This window comes from Selaginella moellendorffii, unplaced genomic scaffold (genome assembly GCF_000143415.4).
Source record: "Selaginella moellendorffii unplaced genomic scaffold, v1.0 SELMOscaffold_86, whole genome shotgun sequence".
Classification (NCBI taxonomy): Eukaryota; Viridiplantae; Streptophyta; class Lycopodiopsida; order Selaginellales; family Selaginellaceae; genus Selaginella; species Selaginella moellendorffii.
In genome coordinates, this window is record NW_003314347.1 from 634,591 (window position 1) to 651,220 (window position 16,630).

Sequence of the window (16,630 nt, forward strand, 5' to 3'; positions counted from 1 at the left end):
AGCGAAGGGATAAGAGTATCAAGTGACATTGGAACATTCTTAGAGCATCTAATATCCCAATGTCAAGACTAACACATAAAACAGAGCCAAATGGGAATTTAACATTGTTTTAGCATACTAATGGCTTAACATGAGGATATAAATACTCTATAATCTAGCATGGTATAGAATTTAGGTTTAGACCCAAGCTAGATGTAGAATAAAGACAGATATAAGCAGGAGTTAAATTATACCTCAAGTTGGTCAACCATGCCTGATTTATTTACTATCCTTATCTACTATCTTAAACTGGCTATAGGGGGTTCCCTATAGCTGCACCCCCCCTCTTGTGGATCATAAGCTTTGGGCTTTTATCCCAGTCCCAAAAGTTAATTTCTAGGATAATCACAAGAATTTACTAAATATAAAATGGCCCTAGATTGCAAATCTAAATGTGAAAATAACATTGTGTTTATGACAATCTTTATATTTTGTAAATATGTCTAACTAGCAAATGTAGTCACTTTCCATAAATAGTTAATAAGACTAAATAGAACTAACATATAAGGTATGATAGTGAAATGTAAGTAACTAATTTTTCCATTCTACTTTAGTCATTTAACCACACCTCCGACCACTTGGAGGAGTCTCACTCATAACCATTATAAGTCCTATTCTGGACTTGGGGCTTGCTATCCCTAAGAATGGCATCCATGCCACTCAACCTTTGCACTTAGTCCAAGTGATCCACGTGTCCGATCCCATGACCAACACCCCAAAGTACTATTGACATATCAGCTTGTTACACTAAAGCCATGCCCATTCACCTTAGTCACACCAGTGGTCTAACACCACCTACATCACAGTCCTATTTCTCAAAGATTGGGCTATCCGTTCATAAGTGATCATCCCAGATCCACTCTTTAGCATCCTTAGGATACCTATAGACATGGGGAATAGCCTTTCCCAATATCCTTTTCTGGTCCCCACCAAGTCCCTTTCTGTCCATGGCTGTGTTCACCAACATTGCCACTGGATCAAGGCTCACAGGCCCGACCACTAAATCCCCTTGTTCTCTAGGACTTTCTTATCATATGACCACATCCTTGGTCACTACACCAAAGGACCACTCCTCTTCTTTTCCACCATCTGGGACTTTAGAACAACATTTCGGAACACTGTGGCCCTATGCAAGCCTCGTGGGTACTCTCCCCGCCTTCCGCCTTTAGGTGCTATAGTGATGGGCTTAGAGCAAAGGTTTCGTTGAGCCACGCCAGGTATCCAAGTAAGTAGTGCCACCTACACTTGGACTGGGAGCATCGACCATTCGATCTCCTGGGGGAACTAGAGCCAGCTTTTGAACACTTCACCAAGCTACCCTATTTGTCAGTCCGTATTCACTCTAGCTTTGGACTTCTTAGTGGTTATCACATCACCCAACACCTAAGTACAGTCTTCTTGGGCCAAACCAACCTTTCCTAGCCAAACTGGCTCCACTGGGGTTCAACCCCCACACTCTCCCTACTATACTTTTGTACTTTTGGAACCCTTGCAGCCCCCCCCCCCCCGAGGGGACGATCGCTTTGGGCTTTCACCCAACAGCTTGTATTAGTATTCGGACTCGGACTCGACCTCGGTCTCGGTCTCAGTCTTGGTCTCAGTCTCGGTCTCGATCTTTGTTCCATCTCGGACTCCATCTCGGGTCCCTCTCGGGTCCATCTCAGCCTCCATCTCGGGTCCACCTCGGACTCCATCTCGGACTCCATCTCGGGTCCATCTCGGACTCCATCTTGGGTCCATCTCGGGTCCATCTCAGACTCCATCTTGGACTCCATCTCAGGTCCATCTTGGACTCTATCTCGGGTCCATCTTGGTCTATCTCGGATCCCATCTTAGACTCTTCCACGTGTCATATATTGGATCTTTTGTGTCCCTTTTTTAGAGACTCACTTATTGCTTGCTTTGTGCTCGTTCCTCAAGCCCTTCGTTGGGAGTTCCACTCTTGCTCTCAACTTTTCGAGTTAGAGCTTTTAGTCCAAATGTGTTACGCTCATTTGGCTTTTGCTTCCGCCATTACCACGTGGCACCCTTTCGGCTCCCTTTTGAGGCCTAGGGATTTTGTGTCTCACATGAAAGTGTCTTGGCAGACACAATAAACTGTCATTTAGTGAATATTGAGGGACCAACATGAGATAATAGGGGGAAAAGTGCAATGGAACCACTTGGTCCAAGTGCTCCACGTATCTAATCCCACTATAAACACCCAAATACACCACCGACATACTAGCCTGTTATGGTAAGGCTAGGTCCATTCACACTTGTCTCATGAATAATCTAAGACCACCCATACCACAATTATATCTCCTAAAGATTATGTCATTGTAGCACACTTTATTTCTCTCTTCTTAAGCCAAATGAAAAAGGGGCAATTGCTTGATAAAAGAGCTTTTAGTGATTATTTTATTCCTATTTATGACCACCCGTTAACATCCTTATAATGCCCTTAGAAGTGGAGAACACCATTCCCTAATATCACTTGTTCAATCCCTACTAAGTCTCTCTCTGTCTATAGCAATGCTCATTGGTTTAGGGCTCAAAGGCCCATCCACTAAATCCTATTAACTTCTAGGACTTCTTTACCACGTGGTCACTAAGCAAGAGGACCATTCCTCTTCCTTTCCATAGTCTAGGACTTTGAAATGACATTTTGAAACACTCTAACATGAGTCTTATGGGTACTCTTTCAACCTTCCACCACTAGAGTGCCCTAGCCATATGGCTAGAGTAAGGTTTTGATGAAATATGCAAGATATCCAAGTAAATAATGCCACCCACACTTGGATTTTCACTCTAACCTTGAACTTCTTAGTAATTATCTCATCACACACCATGTGTGTGTAGCCTTCCCTGGTTACACTAGCATTTCTTGGCCAAATTGAGAACCTAACCTAGCTAACTTGATTAAGTTTCATTTTGGATTGTATTTTATGCAATTTCTATCTAGTGAAAATGCATAGTTTGCTCCAAGCAACTTCCCTAGATTTCCCTTTTAATCTTTGAGAAAGTCTCCACCTATTTCAAGGCAACACAATATGCAATCACCACTTAAAAAAGCATCACATCCAAAGTTAAATACTTAGTTTGAGAGAATAAAAAGTATTAGTAGAGAGGCATTATATTGTGATAAAAGTTGTCCTTTTGGAGGAATATAGATAGCTTTAGTGATCTATAATAAAACTTAATTATTTTAAAACAAAAGAAAAACTAGACAAGTTTGTTTATTGTGTTATCTCCATGCAAGTGTGCAATCTTAGAAGACTATTGACACCACTCATAAGTTGGAAAAGTAAGTGTTCTCAAAGTTGATGCAAAAGTTGGCATTCACTAGTGCTTAAGATGTTAAGATGTCACAACTAAGCTAGAATTACTCCTTTCTTGCTAAAACAAGTCCAAGAGGCCTCAAAAGAATCCTAGAGAAGGCTTGGGATGCCACTAAAACAACTTAGTTCTCCATGCAATGTGGGCACAAGATGGTGGGAAGGCTTAAGGTGAAAGTGTGTGCTTACGAGAAAAAATGGACCTTAGCTATGTGTTATAAGGTGGAGTGTTATTATATGTTGTGAAGGAGTGCTTCTGATGTGCTAAACTCAACTTGAATCGCTTTTGGGAGTTGAGTGAAGTGTTGGTGATTGCAAAAGATGTTGCACAACTAAATAACCATGCATTCAAGTATTTTCCTGACAGTCAAGATTATAACCTTAACACTCAAGCTTACAATTTTGACAATTAGGATTCAGGAAGAAGTGGCAGTTGCCAGTATGTAGGAGTAATTAAGGGGGAGAGTTAGCACTTGATCCCTATCCCCTATCTCTATTGTACTCTAGCCTATCACCAATGCACATCCACATGCTCAAAACTTAGAGTATTTTAGTGATGTCAAGTCTATCCTTACTCATAATCTCTCGCATGAGCCTTCTTGAGGATTAAAGGTTTCATATTAGTTTCTAATTGATTCATGTGTTTAGTAGCATATTCCAAGGCAAAAAATAGGATGCCATCAGTATGCTCCACAAGCTCAAAAGCCTCTACCCGAAAACTCATACTATCGATAGGCTTGTATAGAATCTTTTAGTTAGGAAGAACTGGATCTAACACCTCTAGTTGTGTGAGAGATGTTGTAGAGTGTCCTCTTGTGTCCCTACAATAGGATCTATCTCAAGAAATCTACTCACCAAAGGCACTATGAAAATTGTGTTCTCCTCCAAGTCAGGCATTTGTGGAATCTCAAGAATCTTGCCTGGATCTTTTGCCTCCTTGAGCCCGAGTGAGCACGGTAATGTAGAGTGGATGGAGGAAACTAGTTATGAGCCAGGAATAACTCATAACACTAGGGGTCTTTGGACAAGCTTCTCAGTGAATGAGACATTGAGCTTGCGAAACATCTCCAATTCAAGCTCTACAACATATGAATAAGTGTTGTGGCATCACTAGTGCCAGCACTTGACAACTTTCCTCTGGAGCCTAGGCTTAAGGCCTTGTATAAATGTTGATACTCTAATAGACTCCTCCTGTGTTGTTCTCTTGTCACAGTAGATCTTCCAAAAAGCCTTGAATTGCGTCATATAGTTGAAGGAGTTATTCACACCTTGTCAAAATTGGAACAATTCTTGGACAAGCTATTGTGCCTCTTGAGAGAACATGCTCCTGAACATTTTGAGGAGAGTCTCAAAGTCCCACTTTTCCTCAGCCTCTAGCACAAGTACCTATTGCCATGCATGCCCATGCATCAATTGAGTGAACACTTTGTGCTTAGTCATATCATCTATGATCTAGTTGCTAACACAGTAAGAAGAGAATGCTACAAGGTGATCCTCCACTGAAATGCTATCCTTGGCTTGAAGAATGGAAGCTCAAGGCCACACTACAACACATGCAGTGTTGGCATGGATAGCAGAGGTGGTGGAGGTTGCTGTACTATCTTTTGTTGATTTGCAGCTATTGGTTGGTCCTCAAGATCTCTAGGGACATCTATTGGCCTCTCTGGAAGTGGTGGATCTGCAACTTGAGGAAAAACTTTAAACAAGGATGCATTATGTGAATCTGCTATCTTGGTATTTGCAACAGATAGTGAATCCTCACTCTCTAATAAGGCTGTGTGATAATCCAGCTCTTGTTGAAGCTTGGAGAAGCTTTCCACAAACACAAAGAGCCAAGAAGGAACCAAGAGCTAACCTCTTTCCTATACTTCTTATTTGTGTAGGCATGAAATATGCAAGGTGCAACAAATGCTTGGTTGTAGGATAAGTCTAGAAGTAACCCCAAGTAGAAATAAATTGCTTTTGAGGGTAAAGTACTTGCCACATGCTCTAGGACACTTGAGAAAATGCCCAAAATGCAAATGGATGCAAATGAAACCCAAGACTATGTAGAAACTTTTTCTAAAAGTAACATTTACGAAAAACTCAAAGAAATTCACTCAATTCTTTCAATCATGGCAAATATTTACCTCAAGAGAAAAACATAGTAAGTCTCAAATTATAGAGCTCCTAAAATTATGCTCTTGGGCTTCGAAGAAAGCTCTTGACCTCCATTATAGCTCCATGTAGGAAAAAATTAAAAAATTCTTTCCAAGAAACAATGAGTAGTTCAAAAACTTTTCCCCATGTTCGAAATAAACAAGTGTGAGGGAAAAGTTACTCCAAATCACTTCAAACTGACTCAAATCTCACATGCAAACCCTTCAAAGAAAGCATCTATCAAAAGAGCCCAAAAAAAATTGAAATGATGGTATATCCAATTTATGCCAAGCTTCCAAAGTTGTTATTATATACACTGTGAAGAAATGGAAGTTGTAGTATGTGTTGATTATTGCACCAAATCCAGGAATTCTGATGTTAAATCACATATCTCAACAAGATCTACAAACCTATGATTGCCATTTCTCAAATTAATTTCCCAATCAGCCCTGACGAAAAGAAAATTGATTTATCTTTTCCAAAAAGAAAAAAAACTTAAGAAATCCTTAACATTTGAGCATGGTACTTACAATTTTGTAGTTGGGCACATACTTGCAGCAAGACTATAATAATCAACTGAATAATACTCAAGTAAAATTATATAGATCATAATTGATTTAGAAAATAAATCTATGTGGAGAGGAGGCCACTGCATCACTGCATTGATCTACTAACAATTGTTGGCCAATATTAATGCTCCTAACGATCCACAAAGCCAAAAAGAAGGAATTGGCTTCCTCCTCCACATTGCACCGAAACTTTGGAGATCCTTCAAGTGGATTGGGAGTCCTTTTGATACAAACCCCCACAAGCGTTTAGAACATTGGATTCCTGCGTCTTCATCCAGTTTGTTGTCATGGAAATCCTGGCCGGTTGCAATGCACGAGAATATTGTCAGGAGCCTCTCCAAAGAGATGCTTTGTCTGCCTGGACCTTTGAGTTGCCTCTCCATCTTGTTTCTTCCGTGGCTGAAAGAGAACTCCTGTAATGGAAACACGTAAGAGAAGACAAGAAAAATTGAGCTTCACCTTCTCCTTTGTTTCCTTGAGCCACTGCGTGGCGGGCATCAAAAATTGTAAATCGCTGGTGACCCTCCACCTGGTAACTCCAATAACTTTCCTGGTGCTCTCGGGAGCAATGCTTCCGAACAAGCAAGGGAAACAAAATTTCTTCACGCTTATCAAGCCACACGTTCGCAGCTTCTTGGGACGGGCTTGCAGCCTCACCTGGCGCGTAGTACTGCTCAAACAGAGGCTCTAGCAGCATCATGAGCTCGGTTATTCTCCGTGTTGCTCAACTAAACGGCTTCAACACGGCACTGGAGAAACTGGGAAGCCGGAACAAAACGGATAAAAGGTTTTGTCCACCACTCCAGTTCCTGATCAATGTTTTCAATGATGAGGTAGACAACCCCTGTTTCTCGTTTGAACCAGCTCAAGTTGCCAAACATAGTTCGCTATTGGACTTGCCGTTTAATGGAGACGAGCAGCTCTGTACCGCAAAAACGTCAAGAGAAATGAACAAATGAAAGATAAAAGAAACATGTGGTACTCTGGAAGACGAACAGCCTCCTCGCAAGCATCTGGAAGACATTCCACAAAATCCGAGGATCTCTCACACTTGCGCGCGCTGGAGTAGCCATTTCGGCGCTCCTCGAGCCTGTTGATGATCGATTCAAACAAAGTCCTGGCGGCATGGCACGATGCGTATGCGTATGGCCTGCAAATGCCGGAAGATCTCTTTCCTTACCCGGGAAAATCACGTACCAGGAGCGCAAGGATCTCTTGCCTCGATCCCGTCTTCCTAATGTCGGCAGCGCTCGCGCATTCCTAGAAGGACAAACCGTAGGCATTACTTTTACCAATAAATATTGGTCTAGGACAGGTTTGTGAGAAGATGCTAAACACTAGAGGAACCAGAGAGTAAAAGAGTAAAACTTTGCATTGCATCCATGCTTCATAATTCATATATATGGTATTTTATATTTTTATATATATATATATATATGGTAAATCTTGCATTATTTTTTAGTAGGTAAATCTCCAACATCCATTTGTTTGTGTTGCCCATACAGGTTCTTGTGGGTCACCGGTTCTGTATAAAACTACATTACAGTCATCTTGGAGTAATAGCTCTGAGTTTGCATAACAATTTGGAAGAGGTTCACAATAAGTAACTGTAGACCAAACTGATTTTATATGGAATGCACTGTAAATTACCATATTACCGTCTGGTTGCAATATCACCTCACAATCAAAGCTGATATCTACTATATTTGAACTCCACCCTATTGTCTTCTTGATAATTAAAACAAGATTACAGTTGTCTAGCATCACAAAGAAATACTGCTGCTTAGTGTTTGTTAATTTCCTGTTCTTGTCAAGCTTTGCAAAAACATCATATTTATTCCCTGGTAACAGAGTATACTGAAAAGGTGAAGAAATGTCTTGTTGTGAAATAGAAATTGCCGATAATTGTGGCTGCTGGGAAATTGGAATTCTTAAAACCCGGTATTGAAAAATAAACCTTCCATAAGGAGATGCAATTCCAAAAATTGAATACATAGAGCCTCTATTAATGAAATCATCTCGCATGTAATTAAAAGCATGCAAAATTGTCTCAAAAGCTCCGTTATTATAGATTTGTACAACACCAGGGGCAAGATTAAAAGAATTTATACCAGCATTATGAAGATAAAGAGTTACAATAATTCTTTTATTAGTATTAGGAACACGAATGATACTATCAAAACTTGTATATGGATTTGTCACACTATTAATTGGTAATATAGATCTTAAAAAAGTAGTTGTTAGTACTCTAAACAAGATTGTCATTTGAGATTGACTTAGAACTCTTCCATTCTCATAAAATGGACCATAGAGTAAATCAGCATCAGAGCTATTAATAAAAAATAAGAATATTAATAATAGCTTCATAATATATTAAAAAATAATGGTTTAAGTAATGTGAAGTATAAATTATTTAATATGACTTTTGGAATTTATTTTAATATAATGCCATAGTTAAGGGATTTAGTTTTAATAAATTAGCTTAGCTAAACTAAAAAATAAATTTTCATTTTAAATATTAATATTCGCAATTATTTAACTAAAAACTAAAAAATAATAACCTAAATTATTTTGAAAAGAAATATGGAAAAATTTTATATAAGCATTCCAGATGGTAAAATTTTGTAAATCTTGTTTAGATGACAAAATTTTAATCATCATCCAAAAAACTTTTAAACATATTTTGCTTAACATACGCCACTAATAAATATATTTTAAATAATTGAGGAAGAATATATTATTTAGGAATTTATTATTTTCCTAGAGAAGAAAATAATAAATATTTCATGATAGAAATCAAATAATATAAATTTATGACATAAAAAATCTTTAATTATTTATAATAATATTATTATTATTTTAATATTACAACAATATTTTAATTTTTGTAATGTATCATAGTGTGTAATACCTAATAGTTTAATACTTACAATACACAAGACACTTGTAATCCCTTTAACTATATCTTTTCATTTTGGCAGTTTAATAAAATATAAGAAAAACAACTATTGATATTAATATAATATAATATGTTTAGAAAAGTTATATATGTGAATTATATAAAATAATTAAATAGTAATTATTTTACCAAATATGAAAGTGTCATTGAAACAAAATACAAAGCTATTTTAATTAAATTTATATATAAGTTATTTATATGATTTATATTTCTTATTATTATTTATCGTTTTTTCTTCAATATAAGGAATACTAAAATAAAATTGGAATGCAAATGAATGATCTAAAAAGTATAAAAAATAAAACAAAAATATTTTATGCTAAAATTTGAATTTATTTTTTATAATAGATACCATTTCTAAGATGACCATGAAAGTATAAAAAATATAAATTTAAAATTTCTATATTAAAAAAATCTAATGTTTTAACTGTAAATGTTATATAAATTTAAAATAATTAAGAGTAAATTAATTTACAAGGATTTTTTATATTTATAATATTCTTACACAATTTGTAACAATGAATGTCATAACAAAAAATTTATTATGTTGCAAAATTTAATTATGAATTACAACACTATTTAAAAATAGTAGATAAAATTCAAAAAAATTCATAATTATTTATATTTTAATTTTTTGTTGAAAACTGCAATTCTATATGAAAAACTTAAATAGGATTATGTTCTATATGTTTTGTTTGCTTATAGAAGGTATATAAGACATATATTTAGAATACTCTAGTATATTCTAAAATATTTCTTAATAAAATGGTATTTGGACAATAGTTATAACTGAAGTAACAGTCTCAATCATGAGTGTGAACCTTTTCATATAAAACTAAAGCTGTAAGTCTTTAAACATTAAATAAAGTTTTATGACTATTTAATTGCTCTTGAGTGCATAGGAAGATCTTAAAGTAGCATCACGTTTAGAAACAATACTATATAGCATGAATTAGAGCTTTGATACTATTTACCTTGGAGCATAATTTATAGTTTTCACTGAATTCAACCAACGAAAGTAATAAATGTTTTTTCACTCCAGAGATTTATTTAAATCCAGAGAAATATAGAAATAAGGCAAATTTATAATGGAAATGAGTTTGTGATCTTATTGAAAAACACCTAATCTAAAGGAGAAAGTGCTCTACCATTTTAACATTTAAAATTTAACATGCTCATGCCAAAGTTCATTATTTTGCAAACTATAGATAATATGAATTTTGGTTACAAAAGAATAGATTGGAAAAAAGAAAAGTTTTTATAGCAATTCTTGATTAAAATTGTATTGTGAATACATAAAAATCCAAAACAATAGTGCAACAAATTATGTCATAATCAACTTAACAAAACTATATCTTACCACATTTGTATCCTTTTTTCGTGGGAGCTATCAACAATAATATATCTAACATATTTCAACTGGTTGTACCATTATCATATAAGTAATTTAAAACATATAATTTAAATTGCTAGTTTCGCTTGGTTTTGTTCCTTTAATCTGGTCATTAATTTCAGGAAAAAAGAAATTTATTTTGTGTTAAATTACTAAAACAACAGAACACCTACTAAAATCAATTGTGTGATTCTTCTAGTGGAGGACATAGATCAAGTCCCTATACACAAGCTGTATAGACGAGGTTGGATTGGTACTAACATAGGAAACCAAGGAACAATGTGTTCCAGGGGGACGGTAAAGGCCCAACGCCAAGGAGGCCTTGTCGTTGCGCAATAGTCCAGCGAACATCTCCCCAAAGCTCAAGCCAATGTAGCAGTCTGGTACTGGAATTAGCTCCAGCTTGCGTATCGAGTTTACTTCACCATCTTCATCGTCCCCAACTCGCCTCCCACAGGAGAGCTGCTCGATTATGGATAGAGTGTTCCTGTTAAAATACGTAGCATATCTGCGAGAGAAACTATTAGTAACAAAAGAAATAAAAAGAACTTACGTCAAGAATGTGAAGGCTGCGGGGCAAAGTCCTTTGCCTGCCGTAAAGGGAGGACAAAACTGGAGCTTTGCATCTGAGTTTCGCTGGAAATCCTTGTGATGGAACTGCATGGCGTCGATCTTATAATGCGGACGTAGAAACTGGAGCTGGTTTTCCTGCTGGAGCTCCACCAGGACTCGGTCCCTGGCCGGGGATACAAGCCTCTCCACATTTGCGGCGATCACGATGTTCTTCACGTCCAGAGTATTCACTGGCGATGAAACCGTGTCCTCCCGGGGCTTGGAGTCGTCGTCCTCGAATCTCTGCGTGAGTATCACCACCTTTTGGGCCTGTAAAACTCCGGCTCGCACCAAGTCGAGCTCGAACAAGGCCGAGCCCTTGACGAAGAAAACGTCGTCGAAGAGGCCGACGCATCCCCAGTCTGGAGCGCTGGGCGTATTTGGATGCAAGATCACCACAGGAACCACTGGAGCTGTTGTTCGCAAGTTGCTCACGAAGTAGAAGAGATTGAGAGGCCACTTGCCTTCGATGCACACCAGGATGTGCGGTCGAGGCAGTAGAACCACTCGCATCGTTCGCTGTTCGAGGTTTGCTTGTATTGCGTCTGCTCTTCTTTCCAGGACTGGCGAAACCGGTTTGTAGCGCTTGCGGAGAGGAGGCCACTGCATCGCTGCGTCGATCGCCTCCTCGAGAGACGACACGAAGTCCACCTCTGATGACTGATTTTGCTGTTGTTCGTCGATCGAAGGTTTGTAGAAATGGCGAAACTGGGCTTGGAGATCCGTCTGTTGCCTGTTGATACTGGATGAGTCGGTGTTTTCTCCGATCCCCGTTTCCATGTCGTGCTGCTGGGACTTTTTTATGCTTTTCAAGGCCACTTTGACACCAGTGGCTGCTCGTTTAATCGATCGTTTGGATTTAGAGTGCTTTGAAACAGCTTCTGCTGTTTCCAAGTCTTTGGCGATGACGAGGCCAATGTCGCTTGGAGTGACGAGACGGCCTCGTGGATAGAGTTTCACAGCACGAGTTTTGTTCAGTAACACCACATCCAAACCGATAAGAATTACGTTGTAGCTCATATATACAATCTCCACAACCTGTAAAAAGAAAGCAGGTTTGGGAATAAAAAAAACTACTGAATGGAAAAGAAAGAACCAACCTCTTCATACTTCAAACTCTCCTCGTGAAAGTAAGACGGCAAGATAACTGGAAATATTTCCTGGCGAAGGCCGTCATTGTACTCGCTCATCCAGTGGCATGGATTTGCATGCCTTAGGAGTGATCCTGATCGAAAGAGGTTGATCACCAACGTAGAAAATCCGGGAACATGGCAGCTGGATATTAAAAACAGTTTATCAAGAAAGAGTAACCAAAAAATCCTAGTACCTGCGAGCCAAGAGCTGAAAGCGCACTGCCTCGGGAGAAATGATCTCGATTCCACTCTCAGTTTCGTCCCAGATGGCATTGTTGGAATTCTCGGGTTTCAGTAGCTCCACAATCACTCGAACATTGGGTCCACAGTAACGATGCACGGAAAGAGTTCGTGTTATCTGAGCAGAGTCTTCAGCATCAAAGTCCTGCAGACGCAAAGGTGACATGACGATAATGAAACAATACAACAGAAGCTTACCTTTGCATGCTCATCCGCAAGTAAAAACACGGCTGTGGCGAACGAAGCACACACTCGATCTAAATCTGACTCTTTCATCGGTGTTCCTTCGATAAATTCAACCCGTCCTTCGTAACGGTTAAGCAGTGTCTTCATATCGTACCTGGAGAAAATGACAATTCATAAAAGCTCGGAAAGAATGCGAGTTTTGCATACGAGGGTTTAAATGGAGCCATGACAACTACACGGACAGGAAATGCTGCCATATCTGCACTGCACACGCAAGAAGAGAATTAGAGGTGAATCACATAACTCGAATGTAACTTTTGTCATGGCTGGGATGGTAGAATCCAGATAGAAAATGTCGAACGGTCTGAAAAGAAATCTTCCCACTTATGACTATGAAGTTACAACCGATAGCCTTTTGCACAGCAATCCTTCCACCATAGGGCCTGTACATAATGGAAAACCAATGCTTTTGAAGAAAAATGGCCAAGCTCTACCTTCGTGATGCAAGCTGCAAAATTTTGCTAAACTGCGCGGGAAGAATAAGCGCGGCTATAAGCATAACAGCAAGTGTTACAAGCCGACCGAGATCGGATTTTGGTGTAAAGTCTCCATAGCCAACAGTAGTGATCTGATGAAAAAAAAAAAAAGTTTTCACTTGCCACAACGAAAGCATGTGTTGATAATAATTACTGTAACGACGATGAAGTAAAAAGCGTCGTAAAATGTAAAGCAGCCTTCGGGGTCACAGCCTTCCTCTGCCTTGGTTGCAGCGGAGGTGGCTTTATACTCAACCCATTGAAGTATTCCAGCAGCGATAAAAACTGCAATAGATTTGTTACTACATAAGAGTCGTGATTTGATAATTTGACGAGCTCATATACCGGCGCCAAGTGTATAGATCGTTAGAAGAAAAATCTGTTGTCCAACTGTACCGCCAACAATCCCAAAAGCAGCAAAGGCAGGCAAAATTCTAAAAGAAAAAAGAAAAAAAAGGGAACAAGATAACAATCTAGAAAGAAGGTATTAAACGAATACCTTAAGGCTCGAAGAACCAGTAGCATCTGAGGAATGGCACCCTCATTTCGAAACTTGCTATATAGTTTGTTAGATGACTCAAATCCTAAGATAGTTTCATGTACCTCCACAAGGAAAGTATTGGTAATGTACTCAAGAGATCAACCACTCCAGTTACTGAGGTTATGTAATAGAAACGGACAGGAGCACTGCAGACAAACAATGACGCAATGCAGCCAAAACGCAAGTGAATAAAACTTACATGTAGACCTTTAAGAGATAATCAGCCACGAAAAAGAGAGCTACGATTTTTCTCACTGTTAGAGCCCAGAGCTGCGTTGTCTGTGCATAGCTGAAACGACCAGAATGTTTCAGTCAGATTAAGTAAGTAACAAGCTTACGTTGATCTTAAGTACGCCACAATCGACAGCATAGCCGCGAGAAACTCTAGCTGCAAATACCAGAAATATAGTATGAACCGCAGGCTACTAAAATTTGGAACTTACACACAGTAAAATATGTCCCAGAGAACCACTGCGAATGGCTGTTCTCACTTTAATCGTCAGTGGAACCGCTCCATAGAGGTATAAGTTGTGGTATCTGGCAAGAACATCCTGTCCAGTTTAAAGACGCTCTAAACGCTTCGAAAAGAAAGGTAAAGAAAACCAAATTCCCATACCTCAGTAGCATCAACTGTCTTCCCCTCGCCTCGATCCTTGAACCACAGCAAAGAGCGAACGAAGAAATACTTGGCGGAACCCCTGAATTTCCCAAGAGAATAGTCAAGCTGTTCTTCGCTCTCCCGTGGCCGAGACCCTGGCTCCAGATTACTGCCCAGCTCGTCATCGTCTAGAATTGGAGTGCACTGCCCCGTTGGAGCGATGGACAGCGTCCGAGATCGAGTAACAGCTTTCTTTCCGGAATAAGGGGCATTCCTCTCGAGTGCTGGAACTGTTACTTCAGTGTGATCACCGCGCCTAGAAGTTTCGTGCTCGATATCTCTGTGACAAAGGAAAAAAAAAGGAGAGCATCAAAGGAGAAATCTCAACACCACCAAAACTCTAGGCTAGAAAGGAATTGGAAACTCACGAGCGAGAATTTCTTCGCACAGTTGCCATAGCTTGCGGATTGATGTTGTGGCAATCTGCTGCTTGCCACGAATCTCTATCACAATCTACAAACACATCAAAAAGCTAACGCTCCGATCAGCGCAAGCTTAAAAATAAAGAGGAGAAAGCTTAACTTGCGGAACCATGCTGCCAGCTCGTGGCGAGGCAGCGACATTATCCCATGATTTTTGTTCCACCACTACGTGTGCAGGACACATCGATGGCTTCCAAGGTGACACCGCGACACACATTGCGCTGTGTTGTCTTGTCCCACATAAAAGATATTTGACCTTCCATAAAAATCGAGAACCTGGATCGAAGCATCACGGTCAGAAAAGCTATCCAAAGACGCCCAAATTCTCACCATCCAAGGCTCCAGTCGATGAAGAATCTCGAGAAAATCTATGGATCGAAGCATCACGATCAGAAAAGACGCCGCAATCTCAAAGGCTCCAGTGGAAAATCAAAAGCATAGCGATCAAAGGAAATCCAGGAGAAGGGGGAAAAGTCTTTTTACCATCTCCATTGGGCTCTGCCATTGCCTGTGGGCTTCGCCATTGCTGGATTACGTCAGACGTGTATAGTCGACGTGGCTATTTGAAAAGTGCTGAGACACTAAAATCTAGCCTCTTTCTTGATCATGTAAGTCCTGAGAAAGCGATGTCTTGCCGCCCAGAAATGTGTGCCGGGCCTTGATCCCGGCTTCGAGACGCCGATAATTCGGATTTTGACGTTTGCCGGATCAATGGAGGGATCACAAACATCCGTGAGTTGGAGAATGGAGTTCCATCTCTTTTTCTCTGATGCAGCGAGCATTTTCTTTCGTTTGCAGTGGCTAAAGTTTCCAGCAAGAAGAAGGATCACTCTGTGGTTGTCCTCGAGTTTGGTCCTGCCACCGAGGGTGTGATCGATCGGGAGTAATTCTATGATCTAAACTTCTTTTCTTCGCAGGCAACCTGTTATCTATTACGAGCAGCGTTTTGTCCGGAGCTCAAAGGCGTCTTTAAAAACGGGATCATTCAAACGTTTGTCACGGCAAGGACGCTCACACCTGAAGGTTTCTTTCTTTGTAGAGCTTCTCTTTATTCTTATGTTTCTTCCATTTGAATTCATTTGAATTAGTTTGCCTAAGTTGGCAGATTTTCTGGACGATTTAGTCTTAGCAAAAGTTGCAAAACAACTTCGACGCCTTCATCAGCAAGAAGTTCCTGGCGACAAGGAGCCCATGGTCTGGACCGACATTAACAGATACATTGAGCTCGGTATGGCAGCTTCTTGGGTTTCTTTTTCATGTTTTTTCTGGTTATTTGAGTAACAATGCTAGTGCTGCTGCTCCAGCGTCTGCTGTTACCAAGCTTGAGAATCCAGAAGAACAAAGGAAACTGGAGGCGGTGTCATTGACGAGCTAAGGCAAGACATCAATACATTGAAGGTTTGTGTCTCCCAAAGCGATAGTTAGTCAAGCCTACATTGGTTGATCTTTGCAGGAAATCGGCGGCCCTGTCATCTACGCACACAACGATATGCTTCCCGGCAATGTCATGGTTGATGCACAAGGTCTGGTTTATAGATCAATTTGTTTGAAGTGGAAGTCTTCAACACTGTTATATAGGGAAGCACTATTTTATCGACTTCGAGTACAGCAGATTTAACTATTGTGGAACGAAGATTCGATTGCAACCTTGCAGTGTAATCCACAGCCATTTTCGATCTAATTTTCGTTCTTATCCAAACAATGCCCTTGTGTCTTCTGGAGGCACTACTTGGGACCAAATAATCCTGAGAAGGTATCTTCTTATGATCCCGTCAATGAAGAAACACTTGTGAACTCACAGGCGAACGACTGCGAATGGCGTGACTCGCGGTCTTGCTCTTATCCAGGCCAGCCACTGCGAATTCGTGGCGGTCTGGACTCTGTCG

The 16,630-nt window shown here is 39.7% G+C and overlaps 2 protein-coding genes across 7 annotated transcripts; both read right to left on the reverse strand.

Annotated features, from left to right (window-relative positions):
- Positions 1-6,163: 6,163 nt before the first annotated feature.
- Positions 6,164-7,321, reverse strand: LOC9657751. 3 transcript variants are annotated; one of them, XM_024661922.1, is made up of 3 exons: positions 7,262-7,321; positions 6,524-7,214; positions 6,164-6,477 (listed from the first exon to the last, which is right to left on the reverse strand). In XM_024661922.1, exons 2-3 carry the CDS (start codon positions 6,762-6,764, stop codon positions 6,350-6,352), a joined length of 369 nt encoding a protein of 122 aa, XP_024517690.1. In that variant the 5' UTR covers positions 6,765-7,214; positions 7,262-7,321; the 3' UTR covers positions 6,164-6,349. The 3 variants fall into 3 exon arrangements, with proteins under 3 accessions (XP_024517690.1, XP_024517691.1, XP_024517689.1); XM_024661923.1 differs by having other exon boundaries at positions 6,524-6,986; positions 7,047-7,321; XM_024661921.1 differs by having other exon boundaries at positions 6,524-7,321.
- A 3,211-nt stretch (positions 7,322-10,532) lies between these two features.
- LOC9657752 (calcium-activated potassium channel subunit alpha-1) lies at positions 10,533-15,263 on the reverse strand. Of its 4 annotated transcripts, XM_024661935.1 has the most exons (19): positions 15,075-15,263; positions 14,845-15,020; positions 14,691-14,775; positions 14,281-14,602; positions 14,108-14,215; positions 14,003-14,052; positions 13,864-13,953; positions 13,727-13,810; positions 13,623-13,679; positions 13,469-13,557; positions 13,278-13,408; positions 13,082-13,215; positions 12,903-13,030; positions 12,795-12,846; positions 12,600-12,741; positions 12,356-12,546; positions 12,129-12,303; positions 10,970-12,066; positions 10,533-10,924 (listed from the first exon to the last, which is right to left on the reverse strand). In XM_024661935.1, exons 3-19 carry the CDS (start codon positions 14,717-14,719, stop codon positions 10,612-10,614), a joined length of 3,192 nt encoding a protein of 1,063 aa, XP_024517703.1. In that variant the 5' UTR covers positions 14,720-14,775; positions 14,845-15,020; positions 15,075-15,263; the 3' UTR covers positions 10,533-10,611. The 4 variants fall into 4 exon arrangements, with proteins under 4 accessions (XP_024517703.1, XP_002988137.1, XP_024517704.1 ...); XM_002988091.2 differs by having other exon boundaries at positions 14,691-15,020; XM_024661936.1 differs by lacking the exons at positions 14,691-14,775; positions 14,845-15,020; positions 15,075-15,263 and having other exon boundaries at positions 14,108-14,201; positions 14,281-14,544.
- Between the last annotated feature and the right edge of the window lie 1,367 nt (positions 15,264-16,630).

Excerpts from the sequence above, each read along its gene's own strand:
- LOC9657751 (XM_024661922.1), bottom strand. The coding sequence starts at position 6,764 with ATGATGCTGCTAGAGCCTCTGTTTGAGCAGTACTACGCGCCAGGTGAG. Across the intron at positions 6,478-6,523 it reads TCAAGGAAACAAAGGAGAAG|GAGTTCTCTTTCAGCCACGG; the intron begins GTGAAGCTCAAT and ends TTTCCATTACAG.
- LOC9657752 (XM_024661935.1), bottom strand. The coding sequence starts at position 14,719 with ATGGCAACTGTGCGAAGAAATTCTCGCTC. Across the intron at positions 13,811-13,863 it reads TATCTCTTAAAGGTCTACAT|TGCTCCTGTCCGTTTCTATT; the intron begins GTAAGTTTTATT and ends GTTTGTCTGCAG. Across the intron at positions 12,067-12,128 it reads AGAGTTTGAAGTATGAAGAG|GTTGTGGAGATTGTATATAT; the intron begins GTTGGTTCTTTC and ends TTCTTTTTACAG.